Genomic DNA, 21,581 nt, shown 5'->3' with positions numbered 1-21,581 from the left:
TAAAATTATGTTTTGTAAAATGGCATGCAAACTAAATAGCTGTTTATGATGTTAGTAATATAGTCCTGAAAGGTTGTTAGTATTTTACAAATAACACTGTATACTTCTGTAAATGTATTCTTTGTGTAACTGGCAGTATATAAGTTATTTTTCGGTAGAACAACATTTATACCTTATATCTCTTGTAAATAAAAGGGCATGCTTATTAAGTTATCATACATCTGTATTATAGAGAAGTGCCTTCAAGGCACTACCGAGAGTGAAGTATGTTTATTGTAATTTTGTATTCGGTTAGCTTTATTATTAAGTTAAGTAATAACTTAGAGAATGTGTATTAACACACTCACTGTTTAAACGTTACAGCCCCACCAAATATTATCTTTTAACTTTAACGTCACAATTATATATTCTTTTTTTTTAAATATTGCATCATAAAATACACGAAGGCATTAAATTTTAAAACAGTGAATGTGTTGATGTTCTGAGATTATCGTCAATGAACAAAATGCTCAAGTATTGTTAGGCGGACACTGCCATATATATCACAGAAATGCAGGGCTATCCAAATTTATTCTATGTTATTCTATGAATTTGTGTGAGAAAAAAAAAAGATAATTTACATTCCAATATTGTGTAAATATGTTATTATAATAATAATTGTATAATGTATAGTAGGATGCACAATCATTACAGCACTAGTGTTTTTTAGTTTCAAGTCTTTCAGTTGTTTCTTAAACATGCGTATGAGAAATTTATTACAAGCAACAAGAATGTATGTACGGCGGGTACACTAATGAATATTTATTATGCAGAATCTACGCCATTAGAAGTAAACATATTGTTGTTAATTGTCAACAAGTATATAAACATTTTTGTTAACATGTTTAAAAAAAAGTACTATTGAACACTAGAACTGCAGTAGATTCTGATAATTTTAAGTCAACAGTTTATATTTTGTATCATAAACTGAACTGTATTTTTATTAACATTTAAGTATGAGCGAATGTGTGGGTATGGATGGGTGTATAAGGTGTAAAGAATGTTTTTTTATATAATTTTTTTGAGAATAGAAATGAATAATGTATTAATGTACCATATCAGTACATTTTGTATTAAAAGTAAGACTTCCATAACACATAATAATTTATAAAAAAAAAACGCTTGTCCTACGACTCCTAAAGCGATAACATAATAAATACATAATAAACAAGTACCTAGAAAAATAAAAAATACTCAAGGATTCCTTTTTTGATAGATACTCCATCACAATTTTTTACCACATTATAGTGATTACGTTGACGGTAATATTTTCTTACAAAATTTTTAATGGAATAATAAATTTTAATACTTTTATTACTTTGTGTTTTATTCGTTGTTGTAGCAAAGTTTTGAACTCTCGTCATTTCACAAAAATTTTAAGAACTTATTAATTCTAATGGAATCCCGTATACCATTGGCAAAATTCAATTTACCCTAGTAGCAGAGTTATTCTAATAACTCGTTACCAATAAAACGTTAATTTGTCTTATACAGGCTGTAACTAAATGGACTGTATCATTGTTCTCCTAGCTGCCGTATTTGCCAATTTTGTCATAAGTCAAAGCATGAGTCCGACATTACTCAGCTTTTAAAAGCAAACCACATCTACGAATAGATGAATACCTGTTTGTAGATAAATAAATAAAGAGATTTATTTTTCTACATTAAAATAACAATTTAGCTTCTTTAGCCTTGAACAACATCGCCGGTAGTTACACATGTAGATAAAAACGTGTGTTTAGCTTTCGTTCGGGCTACTAACGCGAAACGCACATTTTCAGTTCCTTACACCGACGTAAATCATAATAATAATAATAACTCACACACTCACCACAGCCCTACACTAGGGAAACCCTGTGTCGCGTGTGCCATGAACACACACATAGACCACCACAAATTGCACCCAAACTCACGAGAGAAATAAATGTAGGCCATACAAATATTTCTCCCGGCCCGGCAATCGAACCTGAGACCTCTGCGTGGCAGTCCGACATGGAACCGTTCGGCCACGGAGACAGTGGAAATGTTTGCCTATTAATTAATAAATTATTCATAAAAATTAAAAATTGTTTCCTCAGACAAAATCTGCGCGACCCTTCACTAAATTACATGGAGAACAAAACTCATTTTTCCAAAATTGTACATACAACGTGTGCACTGGCAAGTCGATGTAATTGTGAATAAAAATGCTTGGATGTCAAAACTAGGTTTCACTGGGGTTCTCCGTACCTAGTCATTTCTCGATCGAGTGGTAACAACATTTATATCTTATCTTGTAGCATAAGACATGTTTTTGTAGGATGCGCTGTCAGGCTATCTACTACATAATACCACTATAAACAACCACGTATTACTATATCTGCGTAGATAGTATATATCTAATGTCAGATATCTTTACACACAAGGGAGATAATAAATAAAAAATAAAGAATATTATTAATAAATTTTAATTTTGACAACAGAAAAAATATACACAGCCGAAATTTTAAGGCACGTTATATAATACATATTACAATAGTAGACAATATAAAAATACTTTACGACCGCTTACTTGGCATGCTTTTCATGAAATTCTTTCATGTATTTGACCAAGTATTGGACTTCTTCTAGCGTGACAGCATTGTAGGTAGAAGCACGAATGCCGCCGACACTCCTGGAAAAATAAAAATGGTTTTAATTAAGCAAGGAAGAACGGAATGGAAAAATGATTGCTTCTCAAACGAAAGGTCAACGGTTCGATTTCCTTTGGCGGCATATATACCAATGGCTTCAATTTCTAAATTACGTACATTTGCAAATGTTCAGTAGGAATACCTCAAGCTAACGGAAAAGGGAAAACATCGTCTAATCCACATTAGGTCAGCGTGAAGTACTCCTCTATAAGTAGTATAGTGTCGATGCCCTGACCCCCTGACCGACCTTTTGGTTCGGAGTAGTTAAGTGTCAAGAAAAGTGTTAAACAAACCTTTAACCTGTGAGCCGTAAAATTAATTCTGATATGACTTTCTTATTGCAACAGCAGTGAATGATGTTTTAAGAAACTTTTAAGCCAATTTGATCTTGAGCGTACACTTTCTTAAATACGGAATAGAAGTATACAAACTATACCCACGGCGTACAGAAATGAAAAGGCTATTAGAACCAAAAGGTCGGCTAGGGGGTCATGTATCTTACGGCATGGACTGTAAAACCAGGTGTCGTGGTTCACGAGATTTGAGATGGTCACAAGGAAATAAGGTTGTTTTAATACACTCTTCATAACTTTAAAACTGACTAAGTAACGAATTTTACCGAGCGCAATCAAGTCTAAGCTAGGTGATGCAGATTACGTAATTAAATTATGTTGACGATAAAAAACACCCCGACTACTTTTTGTGATAGAAACCGACTCCTTTACAAAATCATTAAGAGTTATAACTTTAATAGAGTAAAATAATAAAAATAGTCGATTATGGTAAATATGGAATAAGGCACACTACTATAGATTACGCGAACAACTCAAAAATCTTAACGATACATCACAATAATAATTCGACCTACTTTAAATGCACCGACAAATAATAATAACACGCACACAGCGGTCTGCAGATCTTAATCTGCTTTAGCAATAATAATAGGAAAGGACCTGTACATTAATTAGACATTAAGCAAAGATATCTATTGCGTTCGCCCTTGTGCGGCCTATGAGTGCGAATGAATGATGTAATAATAACGCGCACGCACTTATAGCCCCGCACTAGGAAAACCCTGTGTCACGGGTGCCATGGACACATACATAGACAACCACAAATTACACCCAAACTCACGAGAGAAATAAATGTAGGCCATACAAATATTTCTCCCGGCCCGGGAATCGAACCTGGGACCTCTGCGTGGCGTGGTAACCGTCGGCCACTGAGGCAGTTAGGTCTATTACATCAGTTTTTATCAATAAACAAATCGCACCTTGGTAAGCCACATGTGATTATGTGAAAGGCGTAAAAATAAAAACTCCTATTTAAACCTATCTCCTGAAAAGTTGTCATTTTGCAGTTGTAACTTTATAACACCAAGGGTGCAAAATATTCAGTGGTAATGAGTTTAAAACGGGTAAAAGTACCTAATAGTCGCTTTTGACTGAGATAAACTTGTGTACCATACACTTCATCATCATCAACCTATTATACGCCCCACTGCTTGGCATGGGTTTGTTCGTAGGACTATAAACTTAAAACTTAGTATAATAATTAATGCGAACATTGAAACTCTAATAATATGTTCTAAGGTCATTCTGAACTTGATTTGTTCAGTTCACAAGAAATTATCAAACATCACTATGACGCTCCACGCGACTGGCGTTGGACTTTACTATGCAAATACCCTACTTTGTATATTTCTTTTATTGTTATTGTTTTTGTTCTTTTTATTTGTTTTGTTATCTCTCCCTTAAAGATGTTTTGTGCAACTGTGATTATATAAATTTCTCCTGACGTTTGACAGGCACTTTGTTCTTTTCCGAAAGTGTAAATTCTATCATGATATTTGAATACTCATCCTTATGTATAAAACAAAAATAAATTACATTTTCCAACAATGTACGTTACGATAAGATACTGACGAATTTATTGGCATTTTTCTTATCATTGTAAATGCAAGTACGTTGTTAGGCCTTAATTGTGACTCTATTGGTCAAAAAAAGATATAGGAAATTAAACGTGATTGAATCTTCAACACTTCTTAACTACTACAAATGGTATTGACATCAAAATTCAAATTCAAATTCAAAATAATCTTTATTTCATAGGTAAGCATTATTACACTTGAAATCGTCACAATAGTTAAACTCTACCGCTCATTCGTAAGGCAGATTCCCCTGAAAAGAATGAGCAAGAAACTCTAGGGGTTGTTCTTTGTAAATAACATTTACAATATTTTTTTTTTATTTGAAACATCAGAGATCGAGACTACCTCCATGAGCTAAACGGGTTACTACCACGGATTTTTGTCATCCAAGTACGCAGAAGTTGTATAATAACCTTTAGTATAAAGTTTTTGTTTCACTATAGTTTTAAACCTCGTGAGAGGCAAATTTTGTATATCAACCGGAATCTTGTTACAGAAGCGTATACATTGCCCCTTAAATGATTTTTTGACTTTGTGAAGACGACTATCAAGAAAAGCTAGTTTATATCTATTCCTCGTATTAATGTTATGTCTGTCACTATTTTTCATAAATAAATTACTTTTCCTTTTAACATAAATTACATTTTCATCATGTATTTAATGGTATTGTAGGCATAATTACATCGTTAGCAAAATTTGAAAATCTCTTAACTCCATTTTTGGTCAAAATCCTTTTTTGACACTTCAATATCGGGCTATTAATGCTTACTATTTTCTATACCTCTTTATGTTTTATAAATATAAAATAAAGGTATAATCATAGATTGTCATTATATCTAGTAATTCTGTTTTTTGTGCCTACTCAAAAGTTCACATTAATGGAGGTACGAGGTTTGCGAATTAAAGCGACGATATACAAAATGTGCAATCATATTTTGGGGGCTTATTATACTCAAAGTACGTAAACAAATTTTGTTTACAACTTTAGAAAAATAGTAAAATACAATAGCCGTTCGTTAAAATATACGGGAACACAAAAATAATTATAAGTATTACCAAAAGAAGTTTGTAATTTTAAATACAACAGGGTTGTTTTTTTTTCTGAAGGAGACGTTGCAGTTGGCCGCTGATGACCTTGACAGTGACATCCGATGAATGGGCGAGCTGAAGGCTTTTAACCCGTTAAAAATAAACTAAAACTAAACTAAGTAGCGACCCCGAGGGCGTCCAAGTGAACACGGACCTCGGCTCAGGGAGCTACTGAGTAGGAGAGAATAATAGGATGGAAAATTACAGGCGAGAATTTGGTGTGTAGAACAAAAATGCGTACTTCTCATAGTTAGTTAGCTATTATGTAATTAGGCCTTGCTCAATAAATTATTATTATATTAAAATATTATTATTATAGTCATTTGTTATGATATAATACGATAAGTAGCTGAAGTACAGTCAGATTTGTTATACCCTAACCAGGGGGTCTACTCTCGATCTCCGTCCGACATCCGTCCGAAACAATTACTGTCAAATAAGTAATATTCGACAAAATTAAAAGACAAGTATCAAGTATGAAGCTTCATTCGCATCACGCGTCTTTTCATTTGGTCAAGTATTGCTTATTTGGCAGTAATTATTCGGACGGAGATCGAGAGTAGACCCCCTGGGGCCTTACCATGCACTCTTATTACAGCTCAGTATATGTTCGACACTACAATAAAGCGGGATGGGATATACACTTCATATAGCGTCGTTTCACAACTATTCATTTTAGGTCCTAAACTGAATCGTAATAAGAGTTCATGGTAACGCCCCAGGGCTCCGTCACTCACTCAAGGTTGCGCGATAAGTGTCTACCACTCAGTGTACCGACGTCGGTAGAAACGCTCATACAAGTCTTATTTATGAGTATTCGGGCTCCGCACGACTGCACACGGCAGGCAACATTATTTTCACGTCTCTGAGCGCTCGCTTAGGTTCCTTTTTTCCTCATAGTGAGCGTCTGGTGTCATTAGTCAGATTTAGTGAGCGATTATAGCGTTGATATTTTCGATTTTGTATGTATGAGAGCGATGTATCTGTGACGTAGTAACTATTAAGAATAATCGGTACCGCAACGATCGGTACTTTGTCGCTTTCTTAAAAATTCTGATGATAAAGGAACGGATAAGAAATCGCAGCATCACAATCAAATCTCTAAACATAATAAGCCTCTACTAGCAACGAGAAGATAACCTAACGGCAGTTGCTAAACTACGTGATTGTAAGCTTAACAGCTTACTGTTTATACGAATTCTAATTAAAATTTGAAGTTACATTTATTTCTATTACAGACATTGTTTTGGACCATGAACTTACAAGTTCCCTACATTAAGATTTTAACCTAAAGGTTAAACAGTTACAGTTACACGTTAGTTCCTAGAGTGACAGCGTTTTGTTACTTCGGAAAATTGGCACTAACGAAACTATATACATATTAATAGAAATAAATAGCAATAATACTAAGTGCCAGACAACCACACCGATTACCTGGTCTAAAACTATGAAATTTTAAAGTACCAGAGCAACAAAAAACACAGGGGCACATACAAAACATGCAGATCAAAACTAATTCAGAAAAGTGTCATTTTTTCCAATTGGCCCTACTGGGGATCGAGCCCGGAACCTAGTCAAGGGGTTACAGTGAAAGCTCTTGGGCCACTGTAGTCGCCAGAATAGAAATAATAATAAAATAAATGGAAATAAATATTACGCAACATCACATACGTTGCTTTGATCCCAAAGTAAGTAACTAAAGCACTTGTGCTATGGAAATGGTATCGAAACCGGGACCTAAGAGATGGCGACCATGAAAACCGGTGGGTAAGCCATTCGATCACAGAGGTTTGTCGATATAAAATCAAAATAACAGTACCTGTGTCCTTTAAGCTGAATAAGTCCCAAGGCCTCGGCGCCTTTCAAGAACTCCTTTTCCAAAGCGTCATTGCCTGCGGGAGATCCAATTCTGAACGGTATGTTCATCCGGCTCCTAACTTTCTTAGCTACTGGTGCATAGTAAAAGCCGTTAGATTGGTCAATGGTATCGTAAACAAGTTTGGATTTCTTTTCAGCCAATTCAGACATTTTATCAAGACCGCCTTGCCTTTCTATCCATTGGAGAACACGGCCCATTATGTAAATGCTGGAAAATTGTTAACAAGTTATTAGTTAAGAATACATTATATTTTTCATAGTATAATTACAAGTAACTTACTTAACACAAGTCATTGCAAAAATATTCTAGAAGACAAATGAATATTTTAGTAGCAGTAAGCTCCTTCAGGCTGCCTATTTTTTCTTAGGAATCTTAATTGACACATAAATGATTTTTTGGACTCAATTGTTTTATTTTTATATGATCTACAATAAGATTCATCATAGTACATTAGTACTTAAGTGTTACTAAGTGTGTTAATAGCAGTAGAGCACCTTGTGAAAGAGTTCGTACCGGGAAGTACAGCCACCTTACACATTTCTGCAGCCAAGCGGTAATGTGAACATTTCAGCGTTCCGGTTTCGCAGGGTAAAGTTGCTGGTGGAATTACAGGCACTTGTCAATGTCTCAAGGTGATGGGCGCAGTGGCATTGTCCCTAAGATCTTTGCGATCCGTCACTTGATATAATTTAAAAAAAGATATACTCACGCATACATAGGAGGTGTGTTCAGGATAGAGTCCGCCTTGTAGGTGATGGTCCAGTCAAAGATGGATGGGCAAATTGGCAACGCATGGTTGAGGAGGTCTTCCCTGACGATCACTAGAGCTACACCTGACGTACCAATGTTCTTTTGAGCTCCTCCGTAGATTACCCCGAACTGTAGAAAAAAATATTCACGTTTAATTCATCAGATTTAAGACGGACGTTCCGTATTAATGGCGTTAATATAGTGGTGACCTTTCAAGCGTAGGGTCAATGACGCTAAAAAAACTGTTGATACTGTTTAATACCAGGGAGTGCATCTGGATAGAAAAGTAACATGTTGAGCTCACGTCATTTTGCATCATGCTCACTGCTCACATCACATCATTGAACAACAAATTCAAATCTATGCTGTGAGTAATGAGTACAAAGTCAAGATATGAATATGTTATTGTTATATAAGTCGGTCTTAAAACCGATACAGACATATATACAGGGCGTCCAATGGTTATGCCACATGGAGGAAAAGTACCTTAAATACCGTATATAGAAAATTTTACCGAAAGAAGACTTCATTTTGATTTTAAAAACAATTCGAACTGCATTCAAAGATTTTTAAATAATCGCCTATCTGACTCGGGAATCAAACCCGCCAAATGTGAAAAAAAAGCACCTGTAATTTTACTATATTGGTCGAAAGCCTTAATCATAAGGATGGATTTCTTCTAAATAACATAGCACCTTACATAAAAGGCAAAACATGAAATTTAACATTTAAAGACCGTAGTCTCAATCCGTAGTCAGTCTCCATGGTTTGTAAGAGCCCAGGAAATACTTGACTTGAAAGCCCACCTATCAAACAGGAGACAGACACGTAAGGAAAAGTATAAGTCACGACTGTCAATGCATTGTGTGTTGGCAAAATCTTCGGTAGACGATAAGCGTCTGGGTGGCTTGAGCCCTTTGAAAAAGACAAAGATACTAGAAAGGTGAATCAGTAGAACAAACTGCCTTAGTGACCGAACGGTTACCATGCTGGACTGCCACGCAAGAGGTCCCGGGTTAAATTCCCGTGTAACATAAACATTTATTTCTCTCGTGAAATTGGGTACAATTTGTGTGTGACACCCGCGATAAAGAGTTTCCCTAGTGCGGGGCTATGAATGTGTGCGCGTTCTTTTTTTTTTTTAATCAGCCGAATTACTAAGGAAGAAACTCGTCACAGGACTCTATTCCAAATTACGTTAAAACTATAGCACAGATCTGTTTATGGTTCAAGGACTGATCGCAGATGGATTCAAAATAATAAATTAAATTAAATAATAAAAAAAATTAAATTACGCTGAAAATGTATGTCATAATTCCTTAGAGCTTAATACACGCCTACTGACGAAACACAGAAACACTAACTAGAGTAGCCTAGTTTCCACGTAAAAGCGTACAACATAAAGGTATAGCAATCACATGTGCCATCAACATCAAAATTATCTGAACACTCCTAGGCATTAAAAAATATCTCAAAACTTTATCAAATGAGAAAAATCAACCTTACTCGTTGAATGTTAGGTATCCTTTCAAATGATTGTAATCGCATTTCAGTCGCAATTCAAAATGTCTGTTAAAACATTAAGAAACTTAAATTTTTACTAAATGGTCGAAAACAATTTAACGCTCAAATGATTATGAGATATATATGATTTTATATTTGCTGACTGTAGAAATATAAAACTAGGTATAGTTTTGTTTTCTTTGAGTAGGACATGAATAGAATAGAATTCATTTTGTTCTTATGAAAAAGAAAAAAAGCAATAAATGTTCAGGGAATTAGTTACTAAAACCCGTAAACTGAACTACAATTTATAAAAGAGTTGTTTCAATAATTATAAGTTATCGAAGGTGTACTTTATTTTCCATTTCGTTAATGTTTACCGACTCGTTATACTTATCAAATTGAACTGATATCAAGGCGAATAAACACTTCACAATGTATTATTGATGTTATAAAATATAAGATATGTATATAACTTATCTGTTATATATCACTTATAAGTGATAGATAAAATAGTGGATTTTGTAATCAATTGGATAATACCAGAAGTACCATTCAATATTTTTGAAAAAGACACATGTTACATCTGGTTTAGTCTGTCGAAGTACATGTGAGAGAATTTTGCTTTTTTAATGAAAAAAAAACAATTCTCCTAATTGCGAGTTATGTGGAGTAGTGGGAGATCCATATCATTTGTTTCTGGAATGTGTCCGGTACGAACAACAGAGGGCGGCGTTGATGAGAGACTTGCAGATCAACCGAACATTCTTAGGTGCTATAAATTGTATATTAAGCAATCCTCACACGAAACAGACAAAATTACTAAAATTACTATTTGTTGAATCGGCTCTCCAACAGCGCCGCCCAGACATGTAAGCTATAGCTAAACTATAGCTTACATGTCTGCCTCCGTGGCCGAACGGTTACCATGCCGGACTGCCACGCAGAGTGGCCTACATTTATTTCTCTCGTGAGTTTGGGCGTAATTTGTGGTTGTCTATGTGTGTGTCCATAGCACCCGCGACACAGGATTTCCCTAGAGCGGGGCTATGTTGAGTGTGTGCGTTATTAAGTTGAGAGTGTGCGTTATTATTATTATTATTTATATATTATTATTATAATTATTAGTAACATTCACACTTTAAAACAGATACATAAAAGTGATTGAACTTTGGAGAGATTTGAGGAGATTTTTGCTATAATATCGGACTTTAACAGAATTCATGCTAATAAACAATAATAATAAAAAAACCACATGTTTTTCATTCTATGACGTATTTTACAGTATTATCTGGATAAATAGATACTTCGGCAAAAAATACGCGGGCGCCATAGTTATCTAATTTAAATGTCTCCTAAGCAACATTTATCAATGAATGCTTGCTTATAGAGTCATGTTATCATGATTGTGATACTTGTTATCATGATTTTGGTGTTACTATAACATTGTGATAAATAAACATCGGAGATAGAAATAGCCTGAGTATATATACCTAAACATCAAGTAATATAAAAAATAAAAAAATTAAAAAAATTAAAAATAAAATAAATACGTAGAGTGAAATCCAATGAATAAATATAAAAGACAAAAAATCAAAACAAAAGCACTTTTCCTCTAAGTACACCGGTGTAGTAATTTTTTGGTTACACATCAAAAATATAGAACCAAATGCAATACACATAATTCCGGAACTATTATACATGGAGTGTATAATAACTTCTATGTAGTGCATAATACTTATTTAGAGGGTTACTTAAACAGCATAAAAGTATCATAGTGTAAGGTTCCTATAAAGTAAAATATTACAGTGTAAAATGTAGTGGAAGTATGTATTATGGTGCATAAAACACTTCCTTGAAATTTAGGTTAATATACTCTGCCTATTCCAACCTCTAATAATAAAATAAAACTAATCATAATAGAACAACAATAGTCGTCAGTGAACAGATTCATCAGAATCCTATTTCACTAGAATCAGAAGTAATGATGATAAAGATGCAAAAGAAATCGTAGAGGCATTCATGAAAGAAAAGAAGAAATTGTACAGCTCACCCAGATTTAGGATATAAAAAAGGTCAGTTTAAAAACACCAATAAAAGGCATTCATAAACGAATATCAATGCGAGTGGAAAAAGCAAAAGAATGGTTGTGAGGAGGGTAGGCCATGGAAGGTTCATAGAGTCTGCCAATCCCATAGAAAGACATCAGGGGAACTCTGTTGTTCTTGTTAAATGGTTTGTTAATATTGAGTCAGTCTTTAAAAATAAAAGAATTTAATGTTAGTGTTGACATTTGACCCACTTATCTTTAATATGGTACTAAAGAAACTGAAATTACCACACTGATAAAAGTCAAATGTACTCCCTGTTACTATGATTACAAGTAAAACAGAATTGTCTTTAACAAAACTCATAAATATGTAGATAAGTTGTTGACCTGTACAAATGATTCATAATAAAATAACTTTACCTTAGAAACATCAACTTTCTTTGACATGAAATTGGAAGACATGTCAGCTACAAGAGGCACTCCTTTTGTATCTGGAATGAAGTCAAACTCCACACCTAAAAGTAAGTACAAATACATTACTAAATAGTAAATAACATTATACTCTACAAAATAAGGTTTATTGGGAGTTAATAATAATAATATTCCGAGAGATTTAGGAGTAATTCTTCCTATTAATACAAACATCTTAACTATGGGGACCTTTATGAAATCACAGCAGGTAATTTCCAGAAAACCAAAAGACCATGTATGAAAGGATTGGTGTAAATGGAAACAACAATAAAGATATTTCATATTTGATGACAATAGGAACTAGACGTGATGAAATTACAGGCACGAGACTTATCAACTTATGTCTTAGGGTGACGGGCGTAGTGGGACTGCCCTTCAGATCTTTGCGATTTAAAGCTCTGAGTGGCACTGCAACTGTTATGGACAGGTGTGTAGCTTACCATCGGGCGCATGACTTGTTCTTCCCGTCACTTGATATTATATATAAAAAAAAACACGTCTTTGCTTGCGCCAATAGAACTTGTCTCCCAGCAACAATAACAATTAGGGCACATTTAATCGACACGAATTTCATTGCGCTCATCCCACACGGCCGCTGAGCGGAGTCGGCGTTGCCGTCTAACTATCATGGCAAAATACGCTCTATTTATTTAGCATTTACGTTTTAGCTTAAATGATCTTCTCGGGCACACGGGTCTGGCTTAAATTTGGTCTACACGGCGGCCCGCGCAGTTATACAACTGCGCATAATACTATATAGAATAATACTATTCAGAGGAATTTAAATATCGTTGCCTAGTAAATAGAATTCAGATTTGCCATTAATGTACATGAAGGCTTGGTAACTGGGCGGTCGCCGCGCGGAGGCCGCGTGAAAACTTTCTCCTTGTGTAACTGGGTGCATAGTATGTATAGCAAGAAATTAAACATTACCATGAATAGTCTCATTGGTGCAGATGTGTACATAAGAAGCATTAGGATCCAGTTTCCATTTAGACTGGTCAGGAATGTCCACATATTTTTCAGTAGGTGGAAGCACAAGATTGACTTTGCCATACTTTTTTGCTTCTTTTGCCGCTTTTGCCGACCAGTCACCTGTTTGGCAGAATATGTAAGTAAATAAATGTGTGTATAAAGATACACTTCAACAGTCTAACTTAGTTACGCAGAAATCAGTCAATCATCAACATCATCTCAAATTCATACATTTTTGCTAAGAATACATACATATAAATATTATAAAATAATGTGATCGTGTCATCAAACCAATTCTATAAAAGATTCACATCAACTATAATGGAATGTGAAAATATGGAATGGAAAAATGTTAAATTTAGATCTGTTCTACTTGAAACAAACACTAAAAAAACAAATATTTTTTTGAAAATAATTAAAATTGTCCTTTCTTTTTAAAATTATTAAAATTGGCTTCAATTCCATGAAAAACATAATTGAATTGAATTGATCAAAGGCTACCTGTCTCCACCCAAACTTGTCAAGAAATTTACCATACGATGTTGAAAATACGATATATCGCTGCCTTACTTTCGTAAACCCATATCTTATAAAGAGCGGTTTTTCAGGAGATGACAAAACTTATTAATTTATGCATGTAATATATGTATTAATTTGCATACCTTACTTTAAGAATAGGTAAAAGCTAGTGTGTAAATATGACGGAAATTTGATGTGAAATCAGCCTGCAAAATTTGTATATACAATCCATTCTTTGCATTTCAATAACTTTGTGCCTTAGGGTACGAGTTTGAGAAAGTAAGGCGACAATATACCTCGTACATAATAGCGCAGAAATATTTTATCAGCATGCAGCGCAATAGATACATTCCTTAATATTACGGAAAATGCTACACAATTTACAAGGAAAACTATTTAAAAACATAGTTTACCAGTAACAACATAGTCGGCTGTTCCTGTCCTTGATATCAAGTTGAGAGGAACAGCTGCGAATTGTCCCTGTCCGCCACCAGCCAAGAAGAGGATTTTGTAATTTTCTGGCACATTTCTAAAACAATTTACATTAATTAATACAACATTTTCTTAAAATTCGACCGACACAGACCCTATATCTTTCTAATTAGTGATTGACTTTCATAAAATTGAACGATGAACGAACGAACGGCTTTTATTGAAAGAAACCGTAGACAGCTGTCTGTCTACGAAGGAAACTGACTTTTTATTTGTAGAGCGAATTTCACGTGAATGAAAAGTGAAAATAAAGAAGAAAATAGGGGTGAAAGTTTAGAGGATGGAAAAAAATTAGTCCTAGGGTGAAAGCAATCGTAAAATGAATGACTGTTAAGTAGTAAAAGCTATATGCTTTATGCATTGACTTACAAATAAATGGACGACGGGTCTAATACAAAATAATAATAATAAGTACAAAAACCACGAAAAAAATGTCCCAAGTCAACCTATTCGAAATTTAAATTGTAATATCATCGCAGTATCGCGCTGTCAGTAGAACAAATGAAGACTAAAGCGGAGTGTGGCGCTCTGTATACGATTTTAGCGCCTTACAAGTGCGGACACTTTTTAGCGCGGACTCGACGTCCATATAATTGGAAGTCAATGGCTTTATGAGTAAAAGTATGATGTAGGTACGTTGTCATTCTGCTGAAAAAATGTTCCCTGTCGAAAAATAAAAAATAACTATATTACTCTGTTGTCTCATTAATTTCCTTTCAAGGCTATTTTAATAACTTTTTCAAACAAAAATACTGTCTCTCAAATTTTTGTGAATACAGGTGCTCGTGCTCTCGCTAACGAGAAGCAGGCATTACGTCCAAAGAATACTTCATATTACGTCGAACGGTATGCTGTTTTATGCTAGTTGCTAGCACGGTTTGTAGTGCTTTGATAAAAATTATTGTAAAGTAAATTAAAACGACTACCATAGTTCCAATAACTAATTTTGAAGAAATCCACAAACCGGCACGGCGGCAATCCTATGACGTCATGACGTAACTGGCTGTGACCGTATTTCATGTTTTAAAATATTTCCGAATTCTGTTCTTTTAGGTATTTACCCACTTATTTACCGCTAAATAATCATAGTACCCTATCACGTAATTAAATCAATCTAATTTTAGCTAAAAAGTAATTAACAGGTACTTACAATAATCGTCTCACCACGTTTTGAACTTCTGTATTTAAATTCATATAAGGAGCTGTACGATGACTTGTTTCAAGTAAACTAATGCCGGTTCCTTCAAAATTCGTTAACTCATCGCGTAATATATTGTACACCTGTAAAAATCCAAATATTTCAGTAAATGACGCCACGCCAGGTATCACATAATAAATAACCCGCGTAATTGAATTGTTATTGAAAGTTTATTTTCATCTCACCGAAAACAATTCAAGTTATAATTATGCGCGCATTAGTTATATATATTTCTTGTTGAACTCACTTCTTCCGGCATTTTAGCTGGACCCGCCCCAAAGTTATGTATTTTCACCATAATTAGTATATAAAATTTTATTAACGTAAACAAGCACGAGTAATCTGCCTGAGTTGACGGGCGTGACTGGCTCAAGTCAAATGGATACAAACGGACCGGTCTCTTGATAAACTTAAATTGACGCGGCTTGTGCTGAGCAAAATCAAATAAGCGACTTGTTTTTATGTTGAATTTGGTTGTCGTTGCTAAATGCATCATGAATGAGAAGCAAAATACCAAATGTTCCTACCTATTTACGCATATTAAGTCTATTAGCCAATGCAATGTTTTAATAGAATATAATTGCTGTACGCACTTAGATTTGTTTAAAAATTTAAACAAAGTTCTAGGTACATGTTTATTTAAATTTAAGTATTTACTCTCAATCTAATGGCCAGTCGCGTGCAAGAGGCAGGTCAGGTTACCGTCTTTTCAAATAATACTCAAGGCCTCATAATATAGACATACGCGTACTTGGCCTGTGCAAAACTCCCGGTAAAACTCAGCCGTTTATCAAGGTCATAAAGGGATTTTTTTGGCATTCGTTACATATTGTTATATATATCAAATATTATGTAAGTAGTGTCTTCATATTACAATACGCTAATTAAAATTAAAAACTAGCATCGAGCGTATATATATAATTTACGAAACGTTAAAAGGAAAATAAAAGCAGGTAAGTCTAAGCTAATTACTTGCCTGCCTCGAACAGTGTTATGCCTCGACTTCTGTTTGTAAATTTGCTGTATTATATTTGACAGGCGTTTATTAGTGTTTTGCATATAATTTACTTTTATTTCTAATATTTTCATTGACGAAATATTTAATAGTTGTTCGTTTATATTTATGAATGATTCTTATAAATGATTTTAGAAGGTTGGCAATCAAATCTACATAGGGCGCATTATAACTTTCCGGAACTGGCCACTTACATAAACAATATTTAAAAAGTAATTACAACATTTGAAAATGGAACTCTTTGGCTGTAGAATACAGTTTGTTTCATCTGACTGTCACTTGTTTTTACATTGTGGCCTCGTTTTAGAAATTAGTTGTCTACATCACCATGGATTTAACTCGTGAAAATTTTCGTAGTACGTTTTCTACGACTTTAAGTGTAATTTAACAGCTCAGCGGAGCTTCGCTCGGCGCTTCAAACTGCTTTTGGCGATGAAGCACCATGCAAGACTATTTATATTAGCTGGTTTGCAGAATTCAAACGCGGTCGTGTGAATCTCAGTGACGAATTTCGTAATGGCCGCTCGTCCACTGCTGTGAACAACAAAAACATCGATGCTGTGCGCCGTATGATCAAAATAGAAAGGCAGGTGACATACCATGAGATTCAGGCATCTTTGGACAAAAGCATGAGTCAAATGCAATCAATACTACAAAAATATTTGGGTGTGAAAAAGCTGTGCTCTCGGTGGATCCCACACAATTTGACTGAGGCTCAAAAAACGGATCGCGTCACTTTGTGCAATGCCATGCTTACCAGATTCAACGAAGGGGCGTCAAATTTGGTGTGGGAAATAGTAACAGGTGACGAAACATGGATTTATAGTTACGATCCCAAAACAAAGCAGCAATCGAGCGTATGGGTCTTTCGAGATGAGCTGAAACCAATTAAAGTGGCGCGCGTGCAAAGTGCCTCTAAGCGGATGATTGCTTCTTTTTTCAATAAAACTGGACACGTGGCTACTGTTGCTTTGGAGATTCGTTGTACCCTGAATAGTGGTTGGTACACGACCATTTGTTTGCCGGAAGTTATTAACAAACTCCGTAAAAGTTACCTTAAACGCCGTATCATCTTGCACCACGATACTGCCAGTTCTCACACGGCCAGAGAGACAAATGAATTTTTGAAGGTGAACAACGTTGACCTTATGAGCCATCCCGCGTACTGTCCCGACCTGGCCTGACCTTGTAAATTTTATTTATTTCCAAAAATTAAAAACGAGTTACGCGGTCAACGATTTTTATTCTCTCTTCAGGTGGAAGAGGCTGTCAAAGAGTATGAAAAATATGTTTCAGAAATTGTCACGGAGGAGCGGCATAAATGTTTTCAAAATTGGTTCATTCATATGAAAAAATGATTTAACGCTAACGGAGAATATTTTGACAAACAATAAATTTATTTCTGACCATTTATAGTATTTTTTTTCTTATTCATTCCGAAAACTTATAGTGCGCTACACGTATATCATTATCAGTAAACACAGATTATATTACAATTTCATACTAGGTACCTACATGCCAATCTTGCGAGGTGATTAAACTGAATACTCGACCTCTACTTGTTGTTACAGACAGAATTTTTCAACTGATAGTTTTCATTTAGCTTATTATTGTCTACAGTAAATAATTGTAACTATTTTATTTAAAAAAAACGTTCTCAAAAGTTTGTGAAATTACATCTATTTGCCAAGTTTTATTTAAATCGGACCGGAAAGTGTACGAAACCGGATTTATACTAGGGGTGCTACCCTTAGAGGTGGAATATTTCGTTCAAATTTACTGTACTTACATTAAAATCATTCACAATACTGAGGTCTTTCCAACAAAAAAACAATCATCAAAAGCTGTTCACAAATTTTTAACGTATTGTATAGAGTTATCGCGTAACATACATACAAAAAAATACCTAATTGAGAACCTCCTACTTTTTTTTAAAGTCGGTTAGTCAGTTTGAACGAATTGTATAGGTATAGTCAAGAGCACATCAAGCTTGACACTTTGGACTTTGGACCGTTCTTATTGCAAGCGGCATAGAGTTAAATTTAAACCTTTGTCAAGCTCTTGACCCTGTACGTAGCGAATTTAATTATTTCACTTTTTTAACAGCCTGTCTCAGCCTGCAATGCCAACGACAACTTTGAACCAGAGATATTGAATTTTAATACTTCCAAGGATCCAAAGCTATCATACAATGGTTTTCATTATATTCATTCAATTGATTTTCTTTTGTTTTCTTCATTCACTCACTCATTGTAATCAATCAATCATTCATTAGATATCACTGTGGATTGTCGTTTCTGTGAAGTAGTTTTTTGAAAAATACTTTATTGTTGTTTTTTTAATACAGGATTACTTCAGTATATTTGATTTAAAAGTGTTTGATAGAAAAATTTAATAAAGGATATGCCGCCGGCCAAAGATGAGATGAAAAATGAAGCCAATTGTTTGGAGGTTTTAAACATTGGCGAGAAGAGTCCCGCGAAAAATAGTGCTCTTGTAGACGTGAGAGCTTGCAACAAACCTGCCGCTAAGGTAAGATTTAATTAGTTATAGTATTTAAATAGCTTTTGGTGTGTTGCGGCTCTATGATCTGTAGATATTATCGATCCTTGTTGGTTTCACGAGCTATTCTTTGCCCTAGAAAATAGTGATCAGCCATGCGGGAGAAAAGACCATGCTGCTAGGTTTTTTGTTAAGCTTTCTATGTGGTATTGGATTTTTTAATTATATATTATGTTTCGTCTCACATAATTTCTTCTAGTGTTTTGTTCTTTATGCAGATTTTTAGTACTTATGTATTTAAATTATTAATGTAACTAAATATAGTTAATATACTTTACTCGAGATAAAACATGAATTAGAATAGTTGTTGTTTTATCTCGGTATAGAAATGAAGAAACATACACGTCTCTATGATTTCCTATGAATTAGTCTTGGTAATTCCTCGGTCTTTTTAGATCCCAAGTATATTCTAAATTACAAACACAAAGTATTATACTGTAAGTACATACAAATGTACAAAGTAATAATGATTGGTATGATGTTTTGTAGTCTATAAAATACAATTATATTTTGTGTATTATTACCAGCTAAAGGAAAAAGAAGGGCTTTTACCAAACAAATTCGTCTTTGGAGGTCTAGAAGCGTGCTTTAAACATGAAAGTTATAATTTATTTTATGATAGGCATATTTTGGATTAGCTGTTTTCAGAGTAAAACTGACTGAATCTTATAATACTTCAACAATATTGTAAGAACTATCTAAACAGAAATTAAGTCAAATAGACTCAGATAACATTATAATGTTAAACAGTTTAAACGCGATGATTCATTATATTACATAAAATAAATTAAATTAATAACAATATTTACAATTGGAGACAAGTTTTGAACATCTTAGATCTTTACAGAGAGAATTAGTAGTTTAGTAAAATGAAGCATTATTAGGTATTTAATATTTTGTTTACAAGCCACAGAGACAGCTCACCCTTCACAACATTAAGGAATTTAATTTGTTACAGTAATGAATTATTTACACTGTATAGCATTGAATATGAAATTTTGAATGGAACAATCTAAATATTTTATTGTATGAAGTTTATAAATTACATCCTATCAATGTAAAGAGGATGATTTTGATGCTGGAAAGAAAATATTGGAATATTATATAATACAGGAGTGCGATTTTAATTATTTTTTTGAAATCATGACTCTAATTTTTATTAATATAATTATGGAAAACTGGAAAGTTTTAGTATAAGTTTGCATGTGTTAGTTAATGTGTGCTTGATTGCAGCAGTAATAATATTGCATAGTGGGACTGAGAAATATTTCCTGTTTCGCTTACACACATTAGTCGGCTTATGAAAATATTGTGATAGCTGATGTCACTCAACCTTCACAAGACACAAGAGGACTGTTTTACAAGATATCTGTCCAGTACTGATTCCTATCATACATCACATTAACTTTTGATAATTCACCTGTACTATGGCGTGTTGTTGATTGTTTATGTTACCTATTATTTATGTTATACAAAAAAGTATAAAATTGATTGATTACATCATCAATTTTTTTTACAAAGTCATAATACTTGCATACATATGCCATATTGCCCGAAAGGTCACAACACCATATAGAGAATATAAAAATACAATTTAACTAAATTACATATTTGCGGAACAATCTTGTTCACACTTTAAAATACTGACTTGCAATATAAAGAGTGACGAATCTAATTAAATGTACTTATTGCACAATATAGGAAACACTCTGTACTTGAAAATACCTTAGAAATTTACATACATTAGATGCATTATTGCTTCCACCAAATATGAGACTAGAAAAGTTACTTTGGGACGTTGAAATGATGATGCGTGTAATTCACAGGGTTCAGGGATCGAACCTACAACCATTTTCCGTTTGATCTCATACCAACGGTTATTAATACCATTACGTTTACCACATATTTCTATATTGTTTATAGTGTGAACAGATGAATTCAGAAAAAAGGTGTTATTGTGATTTAGCCATATCACTGCATCAATTGTTAATAAACAATAGTTTACGAAAATTACAATCATTCCATTATTTAAGTAACTTAAGAGTTTATTGCCTATAAAGTTTTTTTTTTCAATAATCCATTTGTATTGCTTAATTTTCTGAATAATGTATTGTGTAGTAGTCATTTACATAAAATGTACACATCAGTGTATATTTGTTTTTATAAAGCCTTTTAGTCTTGTATGTCTTTGTGCTTTATTTTATTTTTAAATAAAAGTAAGAAGTGTTACAGTGCTTTATATAAATCTGTGAAATACACTATAGAAACTATTTAACAAACTCTTAAATTTAAACAGGACTTGGCTTAAAGGTCTTGTAACTCGGCCATAAATATTATAATTACATTTCACTAAACAAAATGCTCTTTGTAAAGACAATGTATTGCGCCAACATTCAACGACCCTACATTTCTTTATTTCCAACCCTGCATTGTAGAA

General features: G+C 33.9%; 2 protein-coding genes across 3 annotated transcripts in view; one reads left to right on the top strand and one right to left on the bottom strand.

Annotated features, from left to right (window-relative positions):
* Positions 1–2,493: 2,493 nt before the first annotated feature.
* Positions 2,494–15,962, bottom strand: LOC113231693 (probable phosphoserine aminotransferase). Its single transcript, XM_026466158.1, has 8 exons — positions 15,815–15,962; positions 15,520–15,650; positions 14,291–14,406; positions 13,317–13,478; positions 12,333–12,427; positions 8,319–8,488; positions 7,550–7,816; positions 2,494–2,692 (listed from the first exon to the last, which is right to left on the bottom strand). The coding sequence occupies exons 1-8, from the start codon at positions 15,863–15,865 to the stop codon at positions 2,587–2,589; spliced, it is 1,098 nt and encodes a 365-aa protein (XP_026321943.1). The 5' UTR covers positions 15,866–15,962; the 3' UTR covers positions 2,494–2,586.
* A 3,022-nt stretch (positions 15,963–18,984) lies between these two features.
* Positions 18,985–21,581, top strand: part of LOC113231669 (coronin-2B-like) — a 41,864-nt gene continuing 39,267 nt past the window's right edge. Inside the window, exon 1 of one of the 2 annotated variants that reach the window (XM_026466120.1) lies at positions 18,985–19,114. Coding sequence is in view for 1 of the 2 variants with exons in the window: in XM_026466119.1 (XP_026321904.1) it covers positions 18,986–19,114 (129 nt within the window). In the remaining variant the exon portion in view is untranslated. The remainder of the gene's footprint in view (positions 19,115–21,581) is intronic. The other variant, XM_026466119.1, reaches the window with a different exon arrangement.

The sequence above is a fragment of the Hyposmocoma kahamanoa genome, unplaced genomic scaffold, assembly GCF_003589595.1.
Source record: "Hyposmocoma kahamanoa isolate Upper Pololo Valley unplaced genomic scaffold, ASM358959v1 66, whole genome shotgun sequence".
NCBI classification, from domain to species: Eukaryota; Metazoa; Arthropoda; class Insecta; order Lepidoptera; family Cosmopterigidae; genus Hyposmocoma; species Hyposmocoma kahamanoa.
This window is presented reverse-complemented; position numbering and strand designations above follow the sequence as displayed.

Bases quoted from the DNA above. Each gene is read 5' to 3' on its own strand.
- LOC113231693 (XM_026466158.1), bottom strand. From the start codon at position 15,865: ATGGTGAAAATACATAACTTTGGGGCGGGTCCAGCTAAAATGCCGGAA. The intron at 7,817-8,318 runs GTGAGTATATCT...ACAATTTTCCAG, and splicing joins AACACACCTCCTATGTATGC to CATTTACATAATGGGCCGTG. The intron at 2,693-7,549 runs GTACTGTTATTT...TTATTTTTCCAG, and splicing joins ATTCAGCTTAAAGGACACAG to GAGTGTCGGCGGCATTCGTG.